The following is a 23,631-nucleotide window of genomic DNA, read 5'->3' on the forward strand; positions in this document are numbered from 1 at the left end:
CATTTAACCCCTTCCCTGCCAGTGTCATTTATACAGTAATCAATGCATTTTTATAGCACTGAGATGCTGGTTAAATCATACCATATTCTTATATCCCTGAGAGAATCCTAAATCAAGGTCCCTACCTCATCTGTCATCTTTTTACAAGTGTTTCCATTGACCTTGTAGGATTTTTAAATACGGTTTCATTGCTGAGCTTGCAGCAGTAGTAGTGAGACAATTTTTGCTCTTACTGGAGAAGAGGAGAAGGCGATTGAGGAACACATGAACTACAACACCACTGGACATCAATGAGAGAATCTAAAGACCGGTGGATGAGACATCCCAGCCAAGACTGAAATCATTTATGCGTATTAAATAAAAATCTGAAGTAAGGGGGTTAATTCCTTTCTCGTACAGGAGAAAATGAAGAAATGCCCAAGTCATTTGTAGCGTGGTTTGTTCTGTGCAGTCTCATAACATAGAAAAGAAATGAAAGACGTTTTTGTTTATAGGAAGAGAGGAAGCAGCATGCACCTAATAATTTAAACATGCTTGGGACAAATATAGGTCTAAAAAAGGTTAAAAGGGAAAAGAAAAAAAAAGAAAAAAAGGTTCAGACTCCATGGACCATTGGTCTTTTTCTGCAGTCACTCTTCTATGTTTCTATCAGAATCATCTCTGGCCTGTGTACTTCCGATGGATATCAAGGCACACATGTACTGAAATGATCCTTTCCATGGCATGGAGTGGGTGTAGGAGGGGAGATATGAAATGATCAAAGAATATAAAAGGCTACAGAAAGACTTCGAGGCGTCTTGTGCAAAGCAGAGGAATGCAGTTAAATGGGTGTCAGACTAGGTCATCGTGCCCACTCCAGTTTATAGGTAGACCTACTGGCACGACATGGTAATTCTTTACATTTCTTCTGCAAAGTTTCCTGTAAATGAACTTTTTACCACTAATAAAGCTGTGACACATATTTTTATTATACATCTGTAACTAACATTACCAGGCTTAGAAATTTAAATATGCTAAACTGCCTAGGTAAATTTTCCAACTTTCTTTTTAAAATTCAGGTCTAAGAAGGCCACACCCCTAATAAGCCAGTTCTTTGCCCATATTTGGTGAGGCCTCGCCTACACACAGGATCTGAAATTGGTCACAAATTGTTCTATGATGCATGTCTTTTAACATGAGGACCTACAGGCCAATACATTCATAAAATCTAAATGATTTTTTCCTATTTTTTTAGGATAATGATTTTTTTTTTTCTGATAGAAGATTGACACTACTTACATTTTTAATGATAAAAAAAAGAATTTGTGTTGGATGGCCCACGTACACTTCCATGTAGCGGGTACGTTCACGTTATTGCGACACGCAACAACACACAAACATTGCATTCTGGTGCTTTTCATTTTGAATTGCATCCCATGTACTAAGGCAGGGGTTTTCAGACTTTCTAAACAAAGGGCCAGTTTACTGTCCTTCAGACTTCAGGGGGTCCAGGCTTGTCAGTGGGAGTAGAAAATGTCCCAGCGTCAGTGGGAGAAAACATTGCTACAGGCTTGATGGTCAGTGAGAGGAGGAATAGGGCCCCATCGTCGGTGTCAGTGGGAGGAATAGTGCCCCATCATTGGTGTCACTGGGAGTAATAGTGCCCCATATCAATGAGAGAAGTGCTTCAGGGGCTGGATAAAGCCAAACAAAGGGCCACATCCATCCCGTGGGCCACAGTTTGGAGACTACTGCACTAAGGCAACGGACCAAAAAATAAGGGGTCATGTCCGATTTTCAGAAAATTAGAACTTTAATGTTAGAGGGTCCAAATAAACCATGTTATGATTACGTGGGCATTACCGCAATGCACCAATGCGCATTACATGCATTGTGGTGCGAATTGCATCCCACATACCAAGGCAGGGGTCTCCTAATTTCCTAAACAAAGGGCCAGTATACTGTCCTTCAGACTTTAATGGGGCCAGACTGGCCAGTGTGAGTAGAAAATGCCCCGGCGTTTATGGGAATGAACAATGCCCTATCATTGGTATTAGTGGGGAGGGGTTTGCCCCATTGTTGGTATCGTGGAAAGGAATAGTCCCCTCATTGGTGTCAGTTGAAGTAGTGCCCCATCAATGGTAGCAGTGGAAAGAATAGTGCCCCATCAATAGTATCAGTGGAAAAAATAGTGACCCATCATTGGTGTCAGTGGAAAGAATAGTGACCCATAATTGGTGTTCCTGGTAAAAATAGTGCCCCATGAATGGCGTCAGTAGGAGGAATAGTGCCCCATCATTGGTGTCAGTGGTAAAAAAAAAAGTGCCCCATCATTAGTATCAGTGGAAAGAATAGTGTCCCATCAGTAGTATCAGTTGAAAGAATAGTGACCCATCATTGGTGTTAGTGGTAAAAATAGTGCCCTATCATTGGTGTCAGTAGGAGGAATAGTGCCCCATCATTGGTATCAGTGGAAAGAATACTGCCCCATCAGTAGTATCAGTTAAAAGAATAGTGACCCATCATTGGTGTTAGTGGTAGAAATAGTGACCTATCATTGGTGTCAGTAGGAGGAATAGTGCCCCATCATTGGTGTTAGTGGAAAGAATAGTGCCCCATCATTGGTATCAGTGGAAAGAATAGTGTTCAATCATTAGTGTCAGTTGGAGGAAAAATGCCCCATCATTGGTGTCAGTTGGAGGAAAAATGCACCATTATTGGTTTCAGTGGGAGGAATAGTGCCCCATCATTGCTGTCAGTGGGAGGAATAGTGCCCCATCATTGCTGTCAGTGGGAGGAATAGTGCCCCATCATTGCTGTCAGTGGGAGGAATAGTGCCCCATTATTGGTGTCAGTGGGAGGAATAGTGCCTTGTATCAGTAGGAAGAACAGTGCTCCAAGGGCCTGATAAAGGCAAGCAAAGGGCCACCTCCTGCCCTCGGGCCGCAGTTTGGAGACCCCTGCACTAAAGCAACAAACCTATTTTCGACATATCAGGGTGTGTTGGCAGCTTATTCGTGTCAATAGGCTGCCTTTATGTAACACACCACAGAAATTTAAATGGGCCCCTAAATTATAGGTACATCCTAAGTAATAACCGAATGCCTGCAAAGGGCATTATATTATTAGAATTTTCTGTATGCGCTGCACTTCTCTGGTGGACCTGAGCTCTTTGTGCATGAGTAGCATAACCACCTGGTGCATGTCCTAAATCTTTGACAGCCAGTGTGCAAAGGACGACATGCTCCATGCTTCCTTAGGCACTCCCAGAATCGCAATCTTGGGGGGGTAGACTGCTGGGGGACGATCATTGCTCTGTAGGCATGCCTCACAGCTTTGGTTTAGGGAGCCACTCCAGAACCCAGGGACCAGTTGTGGAATCCAAACTGTTACTGATAGGATAAAAGCAAATAGGAAGGAAAATTGCAGACAGGACTGTGCATGGTCAGTAGAAGGCTAAAGGACTATGCAGACTATTTTAGGGTTTAAATACATTTTACGTTCAAGTAAAACCATTCATTCTCCGTGGTCTACAATTTTAGCAGCATTATGAATAGGGTTCTATTTATAGTTTTGAAATCAAAGCATTGATTTATATAATTGTATAATGCGTGGCAACTGCTGCTGGAGATGGAGCTTAAATTCAATAGGAGAACGTGTGCATCAGACAGAATGCATTTCTTATTTCGTGGAGGATGATGTGATGTTCTTGGAAACATCTGGTCTCTCCCTCCCTCAGCTCTGAGTCATGAGGCAGATGAGTAGACGTTCTCCCTCTATCCACTCCACAATCTCTAATTTGTTCAGGGAACACAAAACGAATTCAGAAACAGATTGAAGTATGTACAATTTATACCAGATGTGCTTTTCACATCCTCAATGATGATTGGCCACAACAGCTAATGTAGTAATGACACGGACTTTCTTATAACTGAGAGTACAGAAACGGGTCCATGTATCTCTATTCCACTCCTCCAAACTTCTTGCCGTATAAACCGCATTAGACCAACAATTCTAAAATTCCCAGTTTAGAGATATGCAATGGCCTTTAGATGTGTTACAAACCACAGTTAAAAAGCACTTTCAGTCAACAAGTGAAAGCATTCAATGATCTGCTAATGCTATGCAGTAAACACAGCAAATGTGCTAAAGTCTAAAGTTTTACTTTTTTATGTTTCAAATGCCACTGTGTGCATTGACATACCTCTTTAGACCTATTCTGTCCAGACAATATGATCACTTGCTGACTTGGCACCATCCACAGGCAGCTAAACGTTTCAAAAAGACATATAGATTCAATCCAATGCAATGTTCTGGGCAAGTGACATCACAATCTCAACCTCGTCCAATCAGAAAATGCTTTGAGACTCTTCAAAAAGACATATAGGTTCAATCCAATGCAATTTTACTGCTAATTGCAGTAAAAAACATTTTTTCCAGTCATTTAGCGTATAGGAAGATAATGGAGTTGATTTACTAAAGGCAAATAGACTGTGCACTTTGTAAGTATAGTTGTACTCCTTTTCCCCAGAGCTTCGTGAATGTGGTAAAAAATACCAACCAAATTAAACAAAAACACATGATTGGATGATGGAAATCAGGAAAGCTTCATCACATTCTGTAAGCTCTGGGGAACAAAGTGCACGGTTTGTTTGCATTTAGTAAATCCACCCCAGTGCCTTTCCTAAGCCTGTCTATGTGAAGAGCTAACACTTTCTGAGGAAACATGGAAGAAACAGTGAGGTCTAGTAAGGACTGGACTAACTAGCCTTAAACAGGAGGGAAGGACAAAGGGAGATTCAAAATCACACAAGTCAACAAGTTAAAGTGGCCCTAAAACCAGCATTAGATGTCAGTATACATCAAACAAAAGCATCTTCATATATTTCAATACAACTCAAAAACTCAAAAAAATACATATAAGCGAGACATAAAAAAACCCAGTTTTACTGGATCGGAATTCTATGTTTTTCCCTGCAGAATAAGCACACATTGCTTCATAGAGAAGCAGTGGGAGTGTACTTCCTGAAAGCTGACTTACAGTTATGCATAATCCTGTATAGTTACATTGGTCCAGCTTAAATAGTGTCATACCTGTAATATCCCTGTGGAAGTTGGAAATCACTGTAGTAGACACTGTAGTCACAGTGATAGGTGCTAGCTTCCTGGTCCCATGTCGAACAGCTGTCCTGCCACATTGTGGACACAGGAGGTCATTCCATCGGCACGGGCACCATTTAGAGGACACTTTGCAATCTCTGAAAGAATGCCATGCATTCCTTGATTATATGAGTTGGAGAGGCTGGGCAGTGACATCACAATCTCAACCTCGTCCAATCAGATAATGCTTTAACACGGAACCCAGATGCTAGTGCCTTCTAAAGGATTTCCAGCTTCCATGGGATCTTCCAGGTATGACACATGCATACTTATATTGGATCCAAGCTGGACTTGACTGGTGGCTGTAAGAGACATTTGACATTTTATATTTCAAGCTTTCAGTATTTTTGAAAACGTTGAGGAGCCTGCAATGTGTGTTCTAGAAAAGAGGGAGAGATGAGGGAGTTCTGGTGAGGCTGGGTATCCGGTCCTTAGTAGCAGTGGAGAGATGGCACTAAAGGCAGCACTTTGTAGAGAAGAAGCAGCTCTGGAGGGTCATAAATGAAAGAGAAAGGCACCTCTAAGTGTATTGCTTCAGTCTACCCCACTCCCTACTGTCCATAATATGGTGATCCTGGAACATATCTGCAGGTGATGCTAGAACAAACATTGGAAAGAGAAAGGCGCCTCTAAGTGCAGTGGTCAAAAAATGTATTACAGGCACAATGGGATTAAAAACACTTACAAGATAGTAAGAGGTCATAGGCATATAATGACTTGTCCTCATGCGGATCGCTGTATTCCTCATCTGTCTGGGCGAGAGAGAGAGATGTCCGGCAACCCCTCCCCTCTCATAAGCCTGTTGAGCAAGCATGGGCGTAGGTTTGACGAAGGAGCCGTGCATGCTCCGAAATGCGTTACCGCCCACCACCTTCACCTGATTTTACATCGGCCACATGCGTTCCAGCTTGGTTCCAGAACCCATATCATCAGCTCCTCGCCAATCCACGTCACCAGGGACTCTGACAGCTGACGGCTCTCTCCCCCAGACGGATCAGGATTACAGTGATCTGCATGAGGACGAATCATTATATGCCTATGACCTCTTACTATCTTGTAAGTGTTTTTAATCCCATTGTGCCTGTAATAAATCTTTTAACCACTGCACTTAAAGGCACCTTTCTCTTTCCAATGTTTGTTCTAGCATCACCTGCAGATATGTTCCAGGATAACCATATTATGGATAGTAGGGAGTGGGGTAGACTGAAGCAATACAGTAATATCTGAAATCAGCAGGCACTGATGTGCTCACTGTATGCATCTCAGGCTTTAAAGTTGATCTTCAGGCAAAAACAATATTGAAGCATTAGGTAGGTACCTATAGCAAATCTCTAATGATGTGTGCCCCACTTGTGGCCCTGACAGTGATATAAGCATTGAACTTCCTTCACTGAAACTGACAGTTGGTATGGAGCACAGTGATCACAGCAGGCCATTTGCGCTGCAGCTTCTCCATTCTTAAAATTGTATTCTTTTCAAACAGTATTAGGCAATCTGTGATTAGACAAGGGTAGATGGTGACATTCATGCCCCCTTGTCCAATCACAGAATGACTTATGTATTCTTTTAAAGCAGAACTATAGGCAGGAATATGGGCCTCTGCCTGAACAGCCTGGTGCCCACGAGGTCCCTCATTGGCACCGTCATCTTCTCCGTGGCTTCTTCTGGGTGATGGTCTTTGGGCATCTTGATTGGCCAGTGAGGGATGGCTCCCCTGCTCATGAGTGAGAGTCATTCATCCATGCACACTGGCACTGTGCAGCAATATAATACATTCTGCTGTGGACTGTGAACTGGCAGGTAAATGTATTTTATTGGAGAAGAGCCATTGCATGTTTCTTCTACAATAAAGTGCTGCGTGTACGCGTTTTTAAGTTTAAATTTGTCTAGACTGTACTTTTAATTTGAAGGTGATAAAATTCTCCATAGCTAAGCCACTTAAATATGTTTCCAGTTTCCACCCTGTTATTTTCAAACAATATAAAATTGCAAAATGATCACTTTTGTAATGCATGTCCATTAAACAAATTAAATTATAAAGAAGTATAAAATGAATTACACGCTGTAAACCAAAGTGTATATTTATATTCAGCCATTATGAATCCTGTTTTCTTTATCTTTCAACACACATTTTTTGAAAATATTGACTCTCACAGGCAGCAATACTGATTTAATGTAGGTGAGTGAGAGATATAGCAAGTAAGGCTGTATTTTGGACAACATTAAACATCTATAAGGCAATTGCATTTGGTTGATTAGATTACCTATGTTTGCATAAGCTTTTAAAAAGAATAACTTTTTTTACTACTTGACTTTGAAGAAAATGGGTTTGTCTTTTATTTAAACCTGATTTAAAATTTAAATTGATTCTTTGCTCTACTGCGGATTTGTTTTGCCAACTTTCTCCTGACAATTGTTTCCATGGTAAAGCTGCACTCCATATTGTTTTATGAGTAGATATCTCAGCTCATGGACATATACGGCAGCTGGATCATCCAATCGCTGAATATTAAAAAGTAGAGGGCTTCTGTCAGTTGTACCATGAAAATGGTTATCAAGATGTGGCTTGACCTGTTTCCAGATACTTCATAAGCACAACAGGAGATTGGTGCTGTGTGAAGGAAGCAGTAAACCATAACTTTACATAGTAGGTGAGGTTAAAAAAGACACAAGTCCATCAAGTCCAACCTGTGTGTGTGATTATATGTCAGTATTACATTGTATATCCCTGTATGTTGTGGTCGTTCAAGTGCTTATGTAATAGTTTCTTGAAACTATCGATGCCCCCCGCTGAGACCACCGCCTGTGGCCTGTAGCTGAAGAGAGAAACCAATAATCGGTCATATAAATGTAAATGAGTCAGATACTGGCTTAAAGCAGAACTAAACCCACTGATTTGACTATTTTATTATTATTATTATTATTATTATTATTATTATTAATAAGCAGGATTTATATAGCGCCAACAGTTCATTCAGTGCTTTACAACATGAGGGCAGACAGTACACTTACAATACAAATCAATACAGGAGGGATCAGAGTGCCCTGCTCGTTAGAGCTTACAATTTAGAGGGGAGGGTCAAAAGGAAACAAAAGGTAATAACTGTGGGGGATGAGCTGATGGAGAAAATTAAAAAACAGTTGTTAGGTGTGGGTAGGGTAGGCTTCTCTGAAGAGAAGGGTTTTCAGGGATCGTCTAAAAGCTAATAAAGTAGGAGATAAGTGGACAGTTTGGGGTAGGGCATTCCATAGGATTGGAGAGGCTTTGGAAAAGTCCTTAAGGCGAGCATGGGAGGAGATGATGCGGAAGCTAGAGAGCAGAAGGTCTTGAGAGGAACGAAGAGAACGAGTAGGTTGGTATTTAGAGACTAGGCTAGTGATGTAGCTGGGGGCTAAATTGTGGATGGCTTTGTACATAGTTGTTAGTATTTTGAATTTAATTCTTTGGCTGACCGGAAGCCAGTGGTGGGATTGAAAGAGATGGGTAGCAGAGACAGAGCAATTGGTAAGGTGGATGAGTCTGGCAGCAGCATTCATAATGGATTGAAGAGGTGATAGACTATGTAGAGGTAAACCAATGAGAAGGGAGTTGCAGTAGCCGAGGCGAGAGATGACCAGCGAGTGAATTAAGAGCTTTGTTGTGTCATTGGTTAGAAAGGGGCGTATTTTGGAGAGGTTGAGGCGGCAGGATTTGGACAGTGATTGGACGTGGTGCTTGAAGGAAAGTTCAGAGTCTAGGACTACACCTAGAACCTTGGCATGTGGGGATGGGCTTATAGTTGTGCCATCGATTTTAACTGAGAAATCAGGGGATGGGGCATATGGGGGAGAAAAAATTTTGGAAAATAAAGCTCCCAAAAATGTTAAATCCTTAGGCGCACAAGAGCAGTTTAGACCTTCAGCATCAAATCCCAGGCATTTTTGGGCACCCGGAAAGCCACAGGTGCAGCATTCAGTCCATAGATTAAGGCCCCTTTCACACGGGGTGGACTGTCTGTTTACACCCCCGCTCCATAGAGAACAATGGAGGTTCCGATCAGGTCTGTCTGAAGGATTGAAAAGCTGAAATGTGCAGGGGCTGGACACAGCTGGATAAAGTGCCGAGCAGTGCTCACATTTAGACCCCTTTCACACTGGGGCACTTTTCAGGCATTTTAGAGCTAAAAATAGTGCCTGTAAAGCACCTGAGAAGCGGTTCTCATGCCTCCCCAGTGTGAAAGCCCAAGTGCTTTCACACTGGGTTGGTGCGCTTGCAGGATGGGAAAAAAATTCCTGCAAACAGCATCTTTGGGGAGACGTATGCACTGCTCCCAAACCGCCCTGCCCATTGAAATTAATGGGCAGCGCTGCCGAAGCACCTGCAAAGCACTTTGGCAGTGCCGCAACACAGAAGCTTTTAACCCTTTCTTCGGTCAGTAGCGGGGGGTTAAAAGCGCCTCATTAGCGGCCGAAAAGCGCCGCTAAAGCGACGGTAAAACTCCCCCGCTCCAGTGTGAAAGTAGCCTTATGCTGCGTACACACAACCGGACTTTCCAGCATAAAAGGTCCGACAGAATCATTCCGTCGGACATTCCGATCGTGTGTGCGCTTCATCTGACTTTTTCTTTCTAAAATTTTGACGGACCTAGAAATAGAACATGTTTTGAATCTTTCTGACCGAATCAGTTCCTATCGGGAAAACCGCTCCTCTGTATGCTAGTCCGACGGACCAAAAACGACAAAAGGGCAGCTTTTGGCTACTGGCCATTGAACTTCCTTTTTCTAGTCCCGTCGTATGTCATCAAATTCTAAACGATCGGACTTTGGTGTGATCGTGTGTAGGCAAATCTGTTTCAGCGGAACTCCGTCGGAAAGCCTGTCGGAGTCTATTCTGACAGAAAGTGCGGACGTGTGTACGCGGCATTAGGGCCATATGTGTCCAAGAAGGTATGCCTGTAGCTCAGAATCCCTATATTTGGGGCATTTGCCTTTGAATGCAATAATAGCATATTTCAGCCTGTCATAGATTTTGACAGGCTGCTAACAGTGGGCTAGATGCTCCATCTCGGCTTTTCGGGCACTCAAAAATGCCATGGTTGTACACTGATGGGCCAAACTGCTTGTGTGTATAAAGCTTTAAATTTGAACTAAAGGCACAGATACTTACCTCTGCTCTATAGGTCTGATGCTTGTGAGGTCCCTTGCTGGCGCTGGCATCTTTTCCCCAGCTTTCGGTTGCTGGTCTCTGATCGCCTTGATTGGCCACTGTGGAATGAAGTCAGGAGTCATTCATCCCGGCATACTGGCACTGTACTAGAAATGTAAATGGAGCTGTGCATTTGCAGCTTCATTTATATACTAGGGAGGATTGTAAAAAGGTAGGTAGTGTTTTTTGCATGTCTCTCCTGCAATAAAGAGCTGCCTGCTCGCATTTTTTTGTTTTCTGAATTAAATTCTGTTTTTTTTAAACTTACCAATATTGTTTTCTGCGGCGTTTACAATCACATTCTGCCTGCTAGCACATGCTCAGTGTATGCTAAATTCAAGACATGCCTCTGCTAATAACGGTCACCATTGCAGGTGTGCTTATGTCAACTCTCAACAGAACTTTTCAGCCCTCCAGCAGCTGGTGTCATACATAGCTAATCACATGTGCAGTGCCATGGCAGCCAGGTCTGCTGTTAAAAATCATGGGGCCCCATACAGCCTACCTGACAGGGCTCCCCCTCCGGCCAAAAGTGACTAAGGACATAGATTTATCAGTCCCTTTCTCTGCAGCCTCAGCCGCACAGATGAAAGAATAGGAGGTGCTCTGAGGCTTCCTGCTTATTTACAAACGGAAGCATAGTAAAGACAATTTACTATGCTTTAGTGATGAATGGACACAGGAGTAATTGGTACCTATCGCTCACTGTGTTCATTCAGGAAAGGAAGGCGCCAGTAAAGGACATATTTACTGGCCCCTTCCCCTGTTCTCCATCCTGAGTGTCCACAGTAGCTGCCGGTGGTAGAAGAGGAAAGCTGGCAGTACTGCAGGGGAGATGGGCACACAGGAGGGTCCGGACAGCAGATGGAAGGGGCGTATGTGCTAAAACCAATCCCCCTGCATTGTGGTTGGAGGGAAGAATAGGAGAAGCTGACAGCGCAGCAGGAGGAGGCAGAAGAGGATCAGTGTCTGAAATAAGACAGTACAGCCGTCTTTCATGCTCAGCAGGTGCCCGGGCCCCTCTTTTGAACTGTTGGGGCCCAGTCCCAGTACAGGATGGCTGGCAGTACTGCCTTATCAGCCGCCCTGATGGCCACTGCAGATCTAGAGTCTAAGATGGCACTGTCTTTGGCTGCAAAGCATAGGATTGGTTTTGTTCCATTTTAAATGGCCCTAAACCAACTTTTTATAGAGTGTAAAATAAGATTCAATTTTTCTGTTTGACTCAAGGGTGTCATCTTCCTGATCTGACCATACATGTGTGTGATCAAATCTTACAAACTAATATGATGGTAAAGGCACAGAGATTGATCTGATGATGTGTAGTTAGAATCAGATTGGTCAGTAGGATTACAGTTACCCCCATGAATTCAAATCCTTGGATGGCGGCATGCATAATGCACCATAAAATTCACTTTATTTTGGCAGATATTACAATATATATTGTATGTTTTTGGGGGATAGACATAAATCCTGTGTTTATTTTTTTTGTATTTGAAAATAAAATTCTAAAGTTGCACGTATGTTTGTTTGTACCAGTGGATGAGGGTTTCCTTTGCTGAAATAGAATACTGTGTATTTGAAGTTCTTTGTTGCTCAAGGGGATCTAGAAACCACTAAACAAAATTAGCAGAGGAAAATAAACATTAAAGCAGCAGAAGAATGGCAAATGTTAAGATATTTTACGACAGGGACTCTGCAGAGGAAATTAGACTTGTGTTTACTAATTTAGCATGCTAACTCCTAACTATGCTGGAAATTCACTCCGTTTAATCATCCTGTATTGCCCTAGTTCTTTCAAGCAGCAGATCTGTAGTTCTGATGTTTGTGGTCCTTGTAGCGGACCTTCACTCCCTTTCTTTACTTCTTGTTATCTTGCTTCTCCTTGCCCGTTTCAGTGAATAGCAAAAATATATACATTTTTTTTTTGGATGGGGGGGTTGGGGGAACGACCCTTTTCTGCTTCAGGCTTTTTCACCTAGTCCTCATGGGTATGTTGACCGCATTGCGCATGTGCAATAAGCATTATCAAGAGGCCCGCTGCTTGGAGAGAGACAGCTGGCCTTCTGAAGATGCCACCAAAGAAGCTGGCAGTGTGGGACCCAGTGTGCAGTGACTTTTGGCTATTGACAGCAGGACAGGACTTTAATTGCTGGCTGGGTGAGTACAGTAAGTCCCCTACTTACGAATGAGTTCTGTTCCGGGGGCTTGTTCGGAAGTCCAACAAAGATCAAAGGCTGTGGGGGGGGGTCCCCGTGGTCACCCATTGAGAACACAAAATCACAGCTGGGGAGATCGCTGCACCAACTTTGCTTGTACTGGTTTGGCAATCTGTCAGTTTTTTTGTTCATTCAGCCCACTGGGTTGAATGAAAAAAAAAAACTGTGCAAACAAAAGTTCGTAACTTGAAGGATCGTATATAGGGGACTTACTGAATGTTTTTTCAGCTCAACCCTACAGACCAGGTAGCAGTGGCGGCTTTTGCTCAAAATTTTTGGGAGGGTGCAAACTGAAAAATTCTGAAAAAAAACCCCATCAATTTGCAGCCTCACTGTGCCTATCAAACGCAGCCACTGTGCCCATCAAACGCAGCCACTGTGCCCATCAAACGCAGCCACTGTGCCCATCAAACGCAGCCACTGTGCCTATCAAACGCAGCCACTGTACCCATCAAACGCTGCCACTGTGCCATCAAACGCAGCCACTGTACCCATCAAAAGCTGCCACTGTGCTTATCAAACGCTGCCACTGTGCCCACCAAACACTGCCCCTGTGCCCATCAAATCATGCCACTGTACCATCAAATGCTCCCACTGTGCCATCAAATGCTACCATTGTGCCCATCAAATGCTGGCACTGTGCCCATCAAATGCTGGCTCTGTGCCCATCAAATGCTGCCACTGTGCCCATCGAATGCTCCTACTGTGCCATCAAATGCTGCCACTGTGCCCATCGAATGCTCCTACTGTGCCATCAAATGCTGCCACTGTGCCATCAAATGCAGCCACTGTGCCATCAAATGCAGCCACTGTGCCCATCGAATGCAGCCACTGTGCCCATCAAATGCTGCCACTGTGCCCGCCCGGCATTTATCTTGTCTCGGTGGGGCAGTGAGTGGCGCCGGCGAGCGGTGTCCTCCATGCTCCTCCATGTCCTCGGTGTCTTCTCCCGTCCTCTCCTATAATTGGACACCTGATAGGCATCCAATCACAGCACCTGTTGTTTCAGCCAATCAGGTGATGGGTAACAGACCCGAGCACCTGATTGGCGGAGAGGCGGTTCAGTGTTAGGAAAGCGAATATACATTCTCTTTTCTAACGCACCTGGGTGAACTGCGAGCGCCAAACTGTTTACCTCTTTTGACGCCTATTAGAGCCTATGGCTCTAATCAGGTGCTTCAAAAATACCCCCCGCCGCTGTAATTCAGGCACCCGGCGCCCGAATAGGGGGTGGCAGCGGCGGCCATGGATAGATTCATGCAATGCATGAATCTATCTATTGGTGATAGAGGGGGTGGCTGGAAAGAGCGGGCGCCCTTATGGACGCACCGCCGATGCCAGGTAGTCAAAGCCAGAGTAAACTCAGCAAAAAAAAATTTAAGTGGGCCTCCTGCAGGATAATGTCATAATGTGATAATATGCATCGCATACTAGTACATTATGACAGTTACCTCCTGGCTATCTTCTCTTAGTCTTCTGGGTTCATGCTCTCTGGCTGTTTGAATAGCTGGGCTGCAATGACATCTCTCCTGTGCCCACTGTAGTCGGAGCACGGAACTCTCTGCATTCACTGTACATTCAGTGTTTCATGAATGCAGAGACTACTGCTATTCCGCCAGTGATATCAGCTGGAGCTGATGTCAATATCTACTGAACGGTGCAAGTTCAGGCCATTTCAAAGACGCAGGTAATACAGATTTTATAAGGTTACTTGTAGAGGGAAGATAAACTCTTGACTCAAATATTACTTTAACTACAAAATTAAACTTAGTGTGAGGAGGGAGGATGAAGTTTCTCCTCAGGCCTCATGCACACAGGACTCTCCTAGAAGTCAGCAGCATTTTTGCAGAAAAAATTCCTGATGCTTGTTGAAGTGACTAAAGCTTTTACAAGCTTTCAGGGGCTTTTACAGGCATCAAGCTCTTGGGCGTTAATTCATTTCATTAAAAATTTTTGCTGGCCATTGAAGTTAATTAATGGTCAAGAACTAAATACACCTAGCGTTTAGGCGAGTTTAGCAGCTTTTAGTAGCGCCAAGTGTTCTGCCCAAGGTCTGCTGCTCTTGGATGCACTGGCAGTGAGTTCTTTTTCCTGCCTCTTATGCCGCGTACACACAAGAAAAAGTCAGACGGAAGCTTTTCATCGTCTATTCCGATCATGTGTGTGCTTCATTGGACTTATTTTTTCGAAAATTCTGACAGACCTAGAAATAGAACATGTTCTAAATGTTTCCGACGGAACCAATTCCTATCGGGAAAACCGCTCGTCTATATGCAGTTCCGACGGACCAAAAACGACGCATGCTCTGTAGCAAGAACGAGACGGAAGCTATTGGCTACTGGCTATTGAACTTCTTTTTTCTAGTCCCGTCGTAAGTGTTGTACGTCACCGCGTTCTGGACGGCCGGACTTTGGTGTGACCGCGTGTAGGCAAGACCGCTTGAGCGGAATTCCGTCGGAGTTCCGTCGGAGAAACCTTCGGAGTTTATTCCAACAGCAAAACCAGTCGTGTGTACAGGGCATAACAGTTCCTGCCACAAAATGTTTCTAAAAGCCAATGTGTGCATAGACACATAGACTAACATGCAGGGGATTTTAGAGACAGGAAAAGAAAAATGCCAGACGCCCTAGGAGCGTCCAGTGTACATGAAGCCTAAGGTCTTTTAATGCTCTTCTTAACTTCCAGTGTTGGCAGGAAGCTAGTTTGTTTAGATGTAGTAATATGCATTTTATGTAAATCCGAATGCATAATTGGATGTCCTGAATGGTAAATCCGGAAGAAAACCCGCCAGGGTTTGAAATATGTTGTAGGTGACTATCTTCTGAAAATACTAGCTGCCTGGCTGTCACTACATTTAGGCCTTGTACTCACAGCCTTCAGCCAACGAGCTTTAACAAAGCTTTTGGCAAGCTTCCTGCCCTTCTTTAAAGTCTTTAAATACCATTCAGCTGTATCTTAGGAATGTTAAACACAGATCCTAATGAGAGTGTTTGCTGACGCTTTAAACAAGCTTCTAGCAGGCTTTTCAAGAAACAAAGAACAATGGTCCAGTGTAGCAAAAGTAGTTTTATTTGACACCATAGCATAAAATCACCTACGCCATAATTAATAATGAAGCTCTCGTATCAGGAAAATTGGGATAGCAGCCAGTGGTGTAAAGATCATCTGCAATGGCGAACAAAGGTGTAACTAGCAACTAGCAGACCCACTTAAAAGCTGTAAACAGCCAGCGGGGGGCTTTAATCCCCTGGTCAGTAAGGCTATGGAAGTGTTGGCCAAGTGAGGCAACACATTTTGGGACCCCACCAGTCTTAAAGGGGATGAAGCTCCAAAATGCGTTGCCAGATCAGGAGTCCTGACTCCAGTTTGAATTCCCTTACTGCATACTCTTTCTGGTTCAGTGACTGAGAGTTTTAACACCAGAGGATCCAGACAGAAGTATGGCACCCTCCATATTACATGACAAGTTTATCTGAAAAGATAGTAGCACTAAAATGTCAGTGATCAGATAGTTACTATGTGGCCTCATCTGTATATACTATATACTGTGGGTGCCTTGGGTTAGATGCTTAAAGTGGTTGTAAACCTCCCTGAGATATTTTTACATATAAGTAAGCTTATAATAAGGCTTATCTACAGTATATGTACTAAAAATATCTCCTAAACGTACGCCGTTTAGGAGCTATTTACCTTGTGGTGCACCGATGAGGTCGTTGGCGCATGCGCAGTGAAGAAATGGCCCCCCGTGCCGTTTCTTCCCAAGCATGTTCCATGACAGGGGGCTCCCACACGCATGTGGGAGTGACGTCACGGTCACGTGGCTCCAGACAGTTATAGGGCCGGAGTCCGTGGCCACTGAAGAAGGAGGGCGAAGATGGATGCTTCCACCCATCAGGGTTTACCTCCTCTTTAAAAGTCAAATGTTCATCTCTGTGTCGATAGTAATACTTTTCTAATTGTGACATGTAACCTTTTTATGCTGCATCTGCCTGGGAGAGTGACCAATGTGTAGCTTCACTATATGACAGTGACAGATTCTGACAAGTAAATCTTACATGGGGAGATGTATTGGATATTTAGGTGGCCCCTCAGAGCAGAGATCCAGTCACATTTGGAATCTCTACAACCCCTGTTTCTACCGACTGGACAGATTTGGCACCAAAAACTGAGAGCGGGGACGTTGTAGTTTTAAACCCTTACTATGTAATAAATAAAGCATAGCAAATGCTTATATGAAAGACATATAGGGGGAAAGAGGTGTGTGATTCATTTCGGAAAGCCATGGACTCCTAATCAGTGTTAATTTTGACGTCAAATTTCGATTTCGTTTTAGTCATAGTCTTTTGACCAAAATGCCATTTTAGTTTTAGTTGTATTTTAGTGAATTGTTTTAGCTTTAGTCGTATTTTAGTCAACTAAAATCTCCAGTACCTTTTAGTCGATTAAAATCGAATGGGTTTAGTTAAATTGTAATGCAATGGTTAAGCATTTCTCTAGCATTTCCAAACTCATTATATACTCCTGGAGTAAAAATCGAATAACCTGTTATTGATTATGGTATTAAGGTTTGAACATGTACTACAGACACAGATTTAGCCATTGTGATATATAACCAATGTTTAATTTTAAAATGTCATTTTCGTTTTAGTCATTTTTAGTCATCTGAATTGTTTTCGGCATATTTTAGTCAACTAAAATAGTGTTAATTTGGTCTAGAAAATGAACACTGCTTCTAATGTCTCCTTGAAATGCCTTCTCAGCCATTGAAGAGTGCACTTTGGAGTAGCTGGTGTATGCAAATTCCAGATTTACAAATCTAAACCATATTCACCATATTTATTCTGCTTGTAATGTAGTAACTCGCCTTGCAATTTAGTAACTCTTCTTGCTATGTAGTAGACTGGGTAATCTGAATGTGTTGATCTTGTTTCAGCATTTCAGGTATAGATTATTTCATAACATATCATTTTTTTTGTTGTTAACCAAACATTTTCGATTGCATTGCAGAGTGACCGTCTTTTGGTCAAAGGAGGTCGGATAGTAAATGATGACCAGTCTTTCTACGCTGACATTTACATGGAAGATGGACTCATTAAGTAAGTATTTTTAGCTTACTTTTGTCTACTAAATAAACACTGAAGTACACGCTCAGATGATAACCTATTGAACAGCTGTGTTTAGCCTGTCTCTGTTTTTCATGCTTTGAGACAAACGAAATGTTATTTGTGCGTGCTAATAGTCCATATCACCGGAGATGTTGCCAATCTATCTCCGAGAGAAAAAGGTGACATAGGATAGGCCAAAGTAACCAATCAGAAGTCATCGTTGATCCAACTCTACTAAAGTGCTGAAATCTGGTTTCTGTAGAACAGTGTACATTGCCGCTTTCACTGATCCACTCTGTGGAAACCACATATGAGAAAGCAATAAATAACACTCAAACTGTTTAGTGTTGGATGATGAAAGAGCACATAAAAATGACGTTACTTCCCCCTCCCGTGTATTAGAAAGTCTGCTGTTACTAGCTGGAATCAACAGGGTAGTATGGCCGTTTTCAAATGTCAGTTCCTGTGTTCTCTAGTGCACTGCTAGTAGCCAAACCTGTAGGATGTGAGTTGGGTCAGTAGAATCTAGCAGCTGTACATCACTAACCTCTGAAAAGCTTGAGCTGTTTGGAAAAGAATTTCACATCCGCAACCGAGAAATCCCAGAGGTTGTGATAGCTTAGCTTTTTTTTTTTTTTTTGTTTCAGAAAGATATTTTAGATTTCTGTGGGTTTCTGGTTTATAAATACATACAGCACGGTAATTTTATATAGTGTTGCTGCTTTTTTTATTCTATAAAGATAATCTGCGCATGTGTTTACATTTGTAATGTCTAAACAGTTTACTTTTAAAATCAGAATTTGATCCAATAAATAACCTGAAGTATACTAAGATCAAATTTTGCACAAAAGTTTTTGGCCGTAATAGTAAAAAATAACATTTCCAATCTCGAGTCTTCAGTGTCAAACATGTCATGTTTTCTAATTCTATTAACAAGTAAAATAAATAGCATTCTTGTCAACGCATGGCTGTTGGTGTGCACTGGGTGGAATAGAGCCGATGAGCCAATTCAGACACATTGCACTCTTTAAATTTTATTTTTTTTTTGGGGGGAATTGTATTAAAATGTTAAATTCAGTTATATTCACCACAGTAGCATTGCAGGGCAGTGGTTTGCATTGCAATACACTTCGCTGGAAAAAAGTACTGCAGTGGTGTGAACTAACTTTATAGCGAACAAGGCAAGGTTGCCCAGCTCCGAAATGCTAACGGGCTCTTATTCTGTCATATGGACCCCCTCTGTCAGTCCTGTTTGCTATCTGTGTCCCCACTAGTGAGATTCACTCTCTCTATTTGTCCTTTAGTTGTGTATGGCTATCCTTTTTGCAGAAAAGAAAATCTCTTGATTCCCCCATCAACACAGTCAGTGTTGACAGGGGAATCCCTCCCCCAGAGCCATCGCGTTCTCCCGTAGTAAAACACAATGATTATTGCAAGTGGCTACACCAGCCGCTAGCAATAATAGCATATAAAATCCAGCAGGCTGGTTGTACCCAAGTTGATTGATCAATCAACTTGGATACATCCAGCCTGCCCATACATGGTTCGAATCTCGGACGGTCCCAGCTGAACCGGCCGAGATTCGAACTGTCTATGGCCGGCATTAGTCAGTGAGTGCACAAAGAAGACATTAGTACCATTAACTGCCGCATACACAAACCGCATGAGTCAGGCAGCACCAGTGTCTCAATCTCACTATAAGGTTACAATCACAGCAATAGGATGCGGATAGTTTGCTGCATTTAGAGGTGGCTAAACTCCACCTCTATGCTACGGTCATGTACAAACTGGTGGATTAGCTGTGGCCAGTTTGTATGGAGCCAAAACTCAACAGAGATGCAGGCCCTGGACACACACTGGCTGTGTCCAGGTCCATTTGGAAGCTCTGTTCACATGTGACCACTCAGATGAGCACTTATATGCGAACAGTGACGCTAACCAGTGATTTGTAGAGTACAAATCTAGCCGTTTTAGCTGTTTACACACATTGGGGGTTATTTATGAAAGGCAAATCCACTTTGCACTACAAGTGCAAACTACAAGTGCAAAGTGCACTTGAAATTGCACTGAAAGTGCACTTGGAAGTGCAGTCACTGTAGATCTGAGGGGGACATGCAAGGAAAATAAAAAAACAGCATTTTAGCTTGAACACGATTGGATGATAAAATCAGCAGAGCTTCCCCTCATTTCAGATCTACCCTTAGATTTAGAGCAACTGCACTTCCAAGTGTACTTTCAGTGCAATTTCAAGTGCATTTTGTACTTGTAGTTTGCACTTATAGTGCAAAGTGGATTTGCCTTTCGTAACTAACCCCCATTGTGTGCAGGCAGCATTTACAATCACTGGCAAGAATAATTTACTGTTATTCACCCACGTGAATGTGTACTGTAGCTTAAAGCGTTATTAAAGGCATTTTTTTAACTAAAATAACAAATATGAGTATCAAGAGATCTTTAATTTGCAGACAGCCTTGGAACGGTGTACATTCCACTTCCCTTTTCTAACAAATATGTTATATTCACCTGCTTTGTGCAGTGGTGTTGCACAGAGCAGCCCCATACACCGTGTCACCGTGGTGTTTGGTGGATGCATTAAGAAGTGTAGAAGGTGTGAAGTCGCCTTATATTGTGGAGATATACACCCCTTATATTCCTTTGCATATATGGCATCATATATTCCATATATATGGATATGGATCTATCACCTTTCAATGGAAAGAAAGAAAATAAGATTAGTATTCTATGTACCATAAAATCTTTTTTCTTAGAGTCCATTGAGGGACACCGGTCCCACCCCTCTGTATTTTTGTTCTTGCTCTTGGTACCACTTTTTTTTACAAAACTGAGGCAGCTGAGTAGAGGAGGGGATATATGGGGGCAAGCGTACAATTTCACTGTTTGCCAGTGTCCTAATGTGCTGTAGGTGGCACAATAACCCAGCTGTTTCTGAATTCCTGTGTCCTTCAATAGACTCCATGAAAAGGTTTTTATGTTAAATACAAAAATAATTTAAAAAAATGGAGATGAGCACTGCTGTCCAACACAGAGTGTAACAGCTTTAGTTTGAAATATTTTGCAGTGGGCGTGTCGGACCGCTGAAGACCAGGACCACTGCACTCTGTGCTGAGCATCGGTCTTGATCTTCAGAGTGCTGCCAGCACAGAACATTTCAACTCTATCAGCAGCACCCTAGCACACACAAAAAAAAGCTCACATCTCCACAAATCTTACAGGGCAGCAAAGAACCAGTGTTTTTAACATTGTTTGATTTGCATTGTGTGACATTTCTTTCAAGACAGCCTGTTCTATTATATTTGTTTTTATAATTCTATTCATGTTAAAGCAAACTCATTGTAAATGCTTGGCAAACTCATAGAATGTATTTACAATGTTTTAGCATGCATCTGAGGTACCAGAAGCTATTCTGAATTAAGTTGTGTCATTTATATCTGTGTAGAGTTTAGCTTCAATGAGAAGTTAAGGATTAAAAAAAAAACACACATACTCACTTAGGTGGCTCAGTTCTCAGTCTTCAGTGAGCAGAGAGCCGGTGACTATCAGTCACCGGCTCTCTGCTCTGCTGCACTGCCACTCCAGCGCTCACTGCAATGACAGGCTGTGGATGCAGCAGGAGCGGCTCGCTCAGGCTCTCAGCGGCAAGCTGAGAGGCTGAGCCAGCTGCTGGTCAGGCATCTAGGTTCTCACAATAAAGTTGGAATCTCTCCAGAGTCTAGGAGTATGCATGTTCTCCATATGCTTGATAGGTTTCCAATTGGCTCTTGTCTAAATTAACCTTTGTATGATTGTGTATGTGTAAATGGAAGCTTAAAGATTTTGAGGGCAGAGACTGGTGTGAATGTACAGTATGTAAAATGCTGTGTAAATTGTCAGCTATATAAATATTTGTAATACATAAACCTATTTTGTATATCTTTTGTATCTGCGTAGATGTCCCAGACAGCCATTTTGGAAGATGAATTGCAATGAAGTCTAGCTAGACATTAACTATCTTAAGCCCCGTACACACGGGCCGAATGTTGTGCGGTTTAATAGAAACCGGCTGACATTCATTCAGCAGAGTGTACCAGGCTTTAGTAACGTGATGGAATGAGTATCAGCTCAAAAATAAAAATAGGCACATCTACTATGTACAGGTGGCAGTGACCCTTTATAGGAGTAACAAGATGGTGTTAAAATGCTTGGGTCATGTGTCAGAATGTACCATGTCTTTTATCTTTTGTTCAGCCACACTAACTGCGCTTATAACTGTGTATGCAGGCAGATTGGAGACAACTTAATAGTACCAGGTGGTGTGAAAACCATTGAAGCTAATGGGAAGATGGTGATCCCAGGAGGCATTGACACACACACTCACTTACAGATGCCCTATAGAGGGATGACCACAGTGGACGATTTCTTCCAAGGGACTAAAGCTGCTATTGCTGGGGGAACCACCATGATAAGTACGTAATAAAAATGACTTGGGGGAAAAAATGTATGTATTCAGAAGTGACCATGGCTAGATTTCTAGTTTTATTAGAATTATTTTTAATCTATAAAGTGCATTAGCCACATTTGTTGAATTTGAATTGCAGAGGTTGTTCTTTTCTGTCTTTGTGTGTTCCTATCGTCATCTTCATCTAGTTTGTAGAATTCACCTCCGTAACATCTCTGAAATTCGCCCCTTTTTAACAAATGAAACCACCAAGCTCCTCATTCACTCCCTTGTTATCTTTCGCCTTGACTATTGCAACTCCCTTCTCATTAGCCTGCCTCTCCATAGGCTATCCCCTCTTCAGTCTATCATGAATGCTACTGCCAGACTTATACACCTTACCAACCGCTAAGTGTCTGCCAACCCTCTCCTCCAATCCCTACACTGGCTCCCAATCACCCAGCGAAGTATATTCAAAATACTAACCACAACATACAAAGCCATTCACAACTCTGCCCTGAGCTACATCACCAATCTTGTCTCCAAATATCACTCAAATCATCATCTCCGCTCTTCTCTAGACCTCCTGCTATCAAGCTCTCTCATCTCCTCCTCCCATGCTCGTCTCCAAGATTTCTCCAGAGCCTCTCCCATCCTCTGGAACTCGCTACCTCAACCTGTCCGGCTATCCCCTACTCTTGTTACCTTCAGGCGATCCCTGAAAATTCACCTCTTCAGGAAAGCCTATCACGTCTCCAACTAATCTCCTACCACTTCCAACAGCTCATTCCCCACAGTTACAACCTTTTGTACCACCTGCCCCACCCTATTAGATTGTAAGCTTTTCTGAGCAGGGCCCTCTTAATCCTCTTGTATTTTATTGTATTATAACTGTATTGTCTCCCTTTTATATTGTAAAGCGCTGCGTAAACTGTTGGCACTATGTAAATCCTGTATAATAATAATAATAATCTTCTTAGGCATAGTATCACAAAGTAAAGAGCCACTGTATAGCAGAATTTCTTCATCATAATATAATCAACTAATGTATAAAGCTATAGAGACCATTAAGTAAAAATGAGAAAAATAAAAGCTAAGCTGTGTAAACCATGAAATTCGCTTTACAGAATTACTAATTCTTTGACAGGTAAAACCGTAATCCTGTATGTTTTTCAGCTTTTGAGCTGTTTTCTTATAGATTCATTTTAATATACTGTTGAAGTGCATTTGAGAATAATTTATGCATGTTTTATTCGTAGTTGACCATGTTATCCCAGAGCCCGAGTCCAGCTTGACTGAAGCCTTTGAGAAGTGGAGAGAGTGGGCTGATGGGAAAGCCTGCTGTGACTACTCTCTGCACGTTGACATCACTCATTGGAATGACAGTGTCAGGCAAGAAGTGGAAAACCTCATCAAGCAAAAAGGTGTCGTACTACATATTGTACTTTTTCTCTGCTGTGTGTTTTAATATATATGCATTATACAAATGCATTTATTGTTCTTCTCGATCAAACATTTTCAATTCTTCCGTTCTTGACATTTTAAACA

The 23,631-nt window shown here is 42.4% G+C and overlaps 1 protein-coding gene across 2 annotated transcripts in view; it reads left to right on the top strand.

The window, feature by feature from the left end:
- The window catches only part of DPYSL3 (dihydropyrimidinase like 3), a 264,655-nt gene that overhangs the window by 176,537 nt on the left and 64,487 nt on the right, over positions 1 to 23,631 (top strand). For both annotated transcript variants that reach the window (XM_073620613.1, XM_073620614.1), the window contains exons 2-4: positions 17,551 to 17,639; positions 21,927 to 22,111; positions 23,343 to 23,507. In XM_073620613.1, coding sequence (XP_073476714.1) covers positions 17,551 to 17,639; positions 21,927 to 22,111; positions 23,343 to 23,507 — 439 coding nt within the window. The remainder of the gene's footprint in view (positions 1 to 17,550; positions 17,640 to 21,926; positions 22,112 to 23,342; positions 23,508 to 23,631) is intronic.

Source organism: Aquarana catesbeiana, linkage group LG03 (assembly GCF_042186555.1).
Source record: "Aquarana catesbeiana isolate 2022-GZ linkage group LG03, ASM4218655v1, whole genome shotgun sequence".
Taxonomy (NCBI): Eukaryota; Metazoa; Chordata; class Amphibia; order Anura; family Ranidae; genus Aquarana; species Aquarana catesbeiana.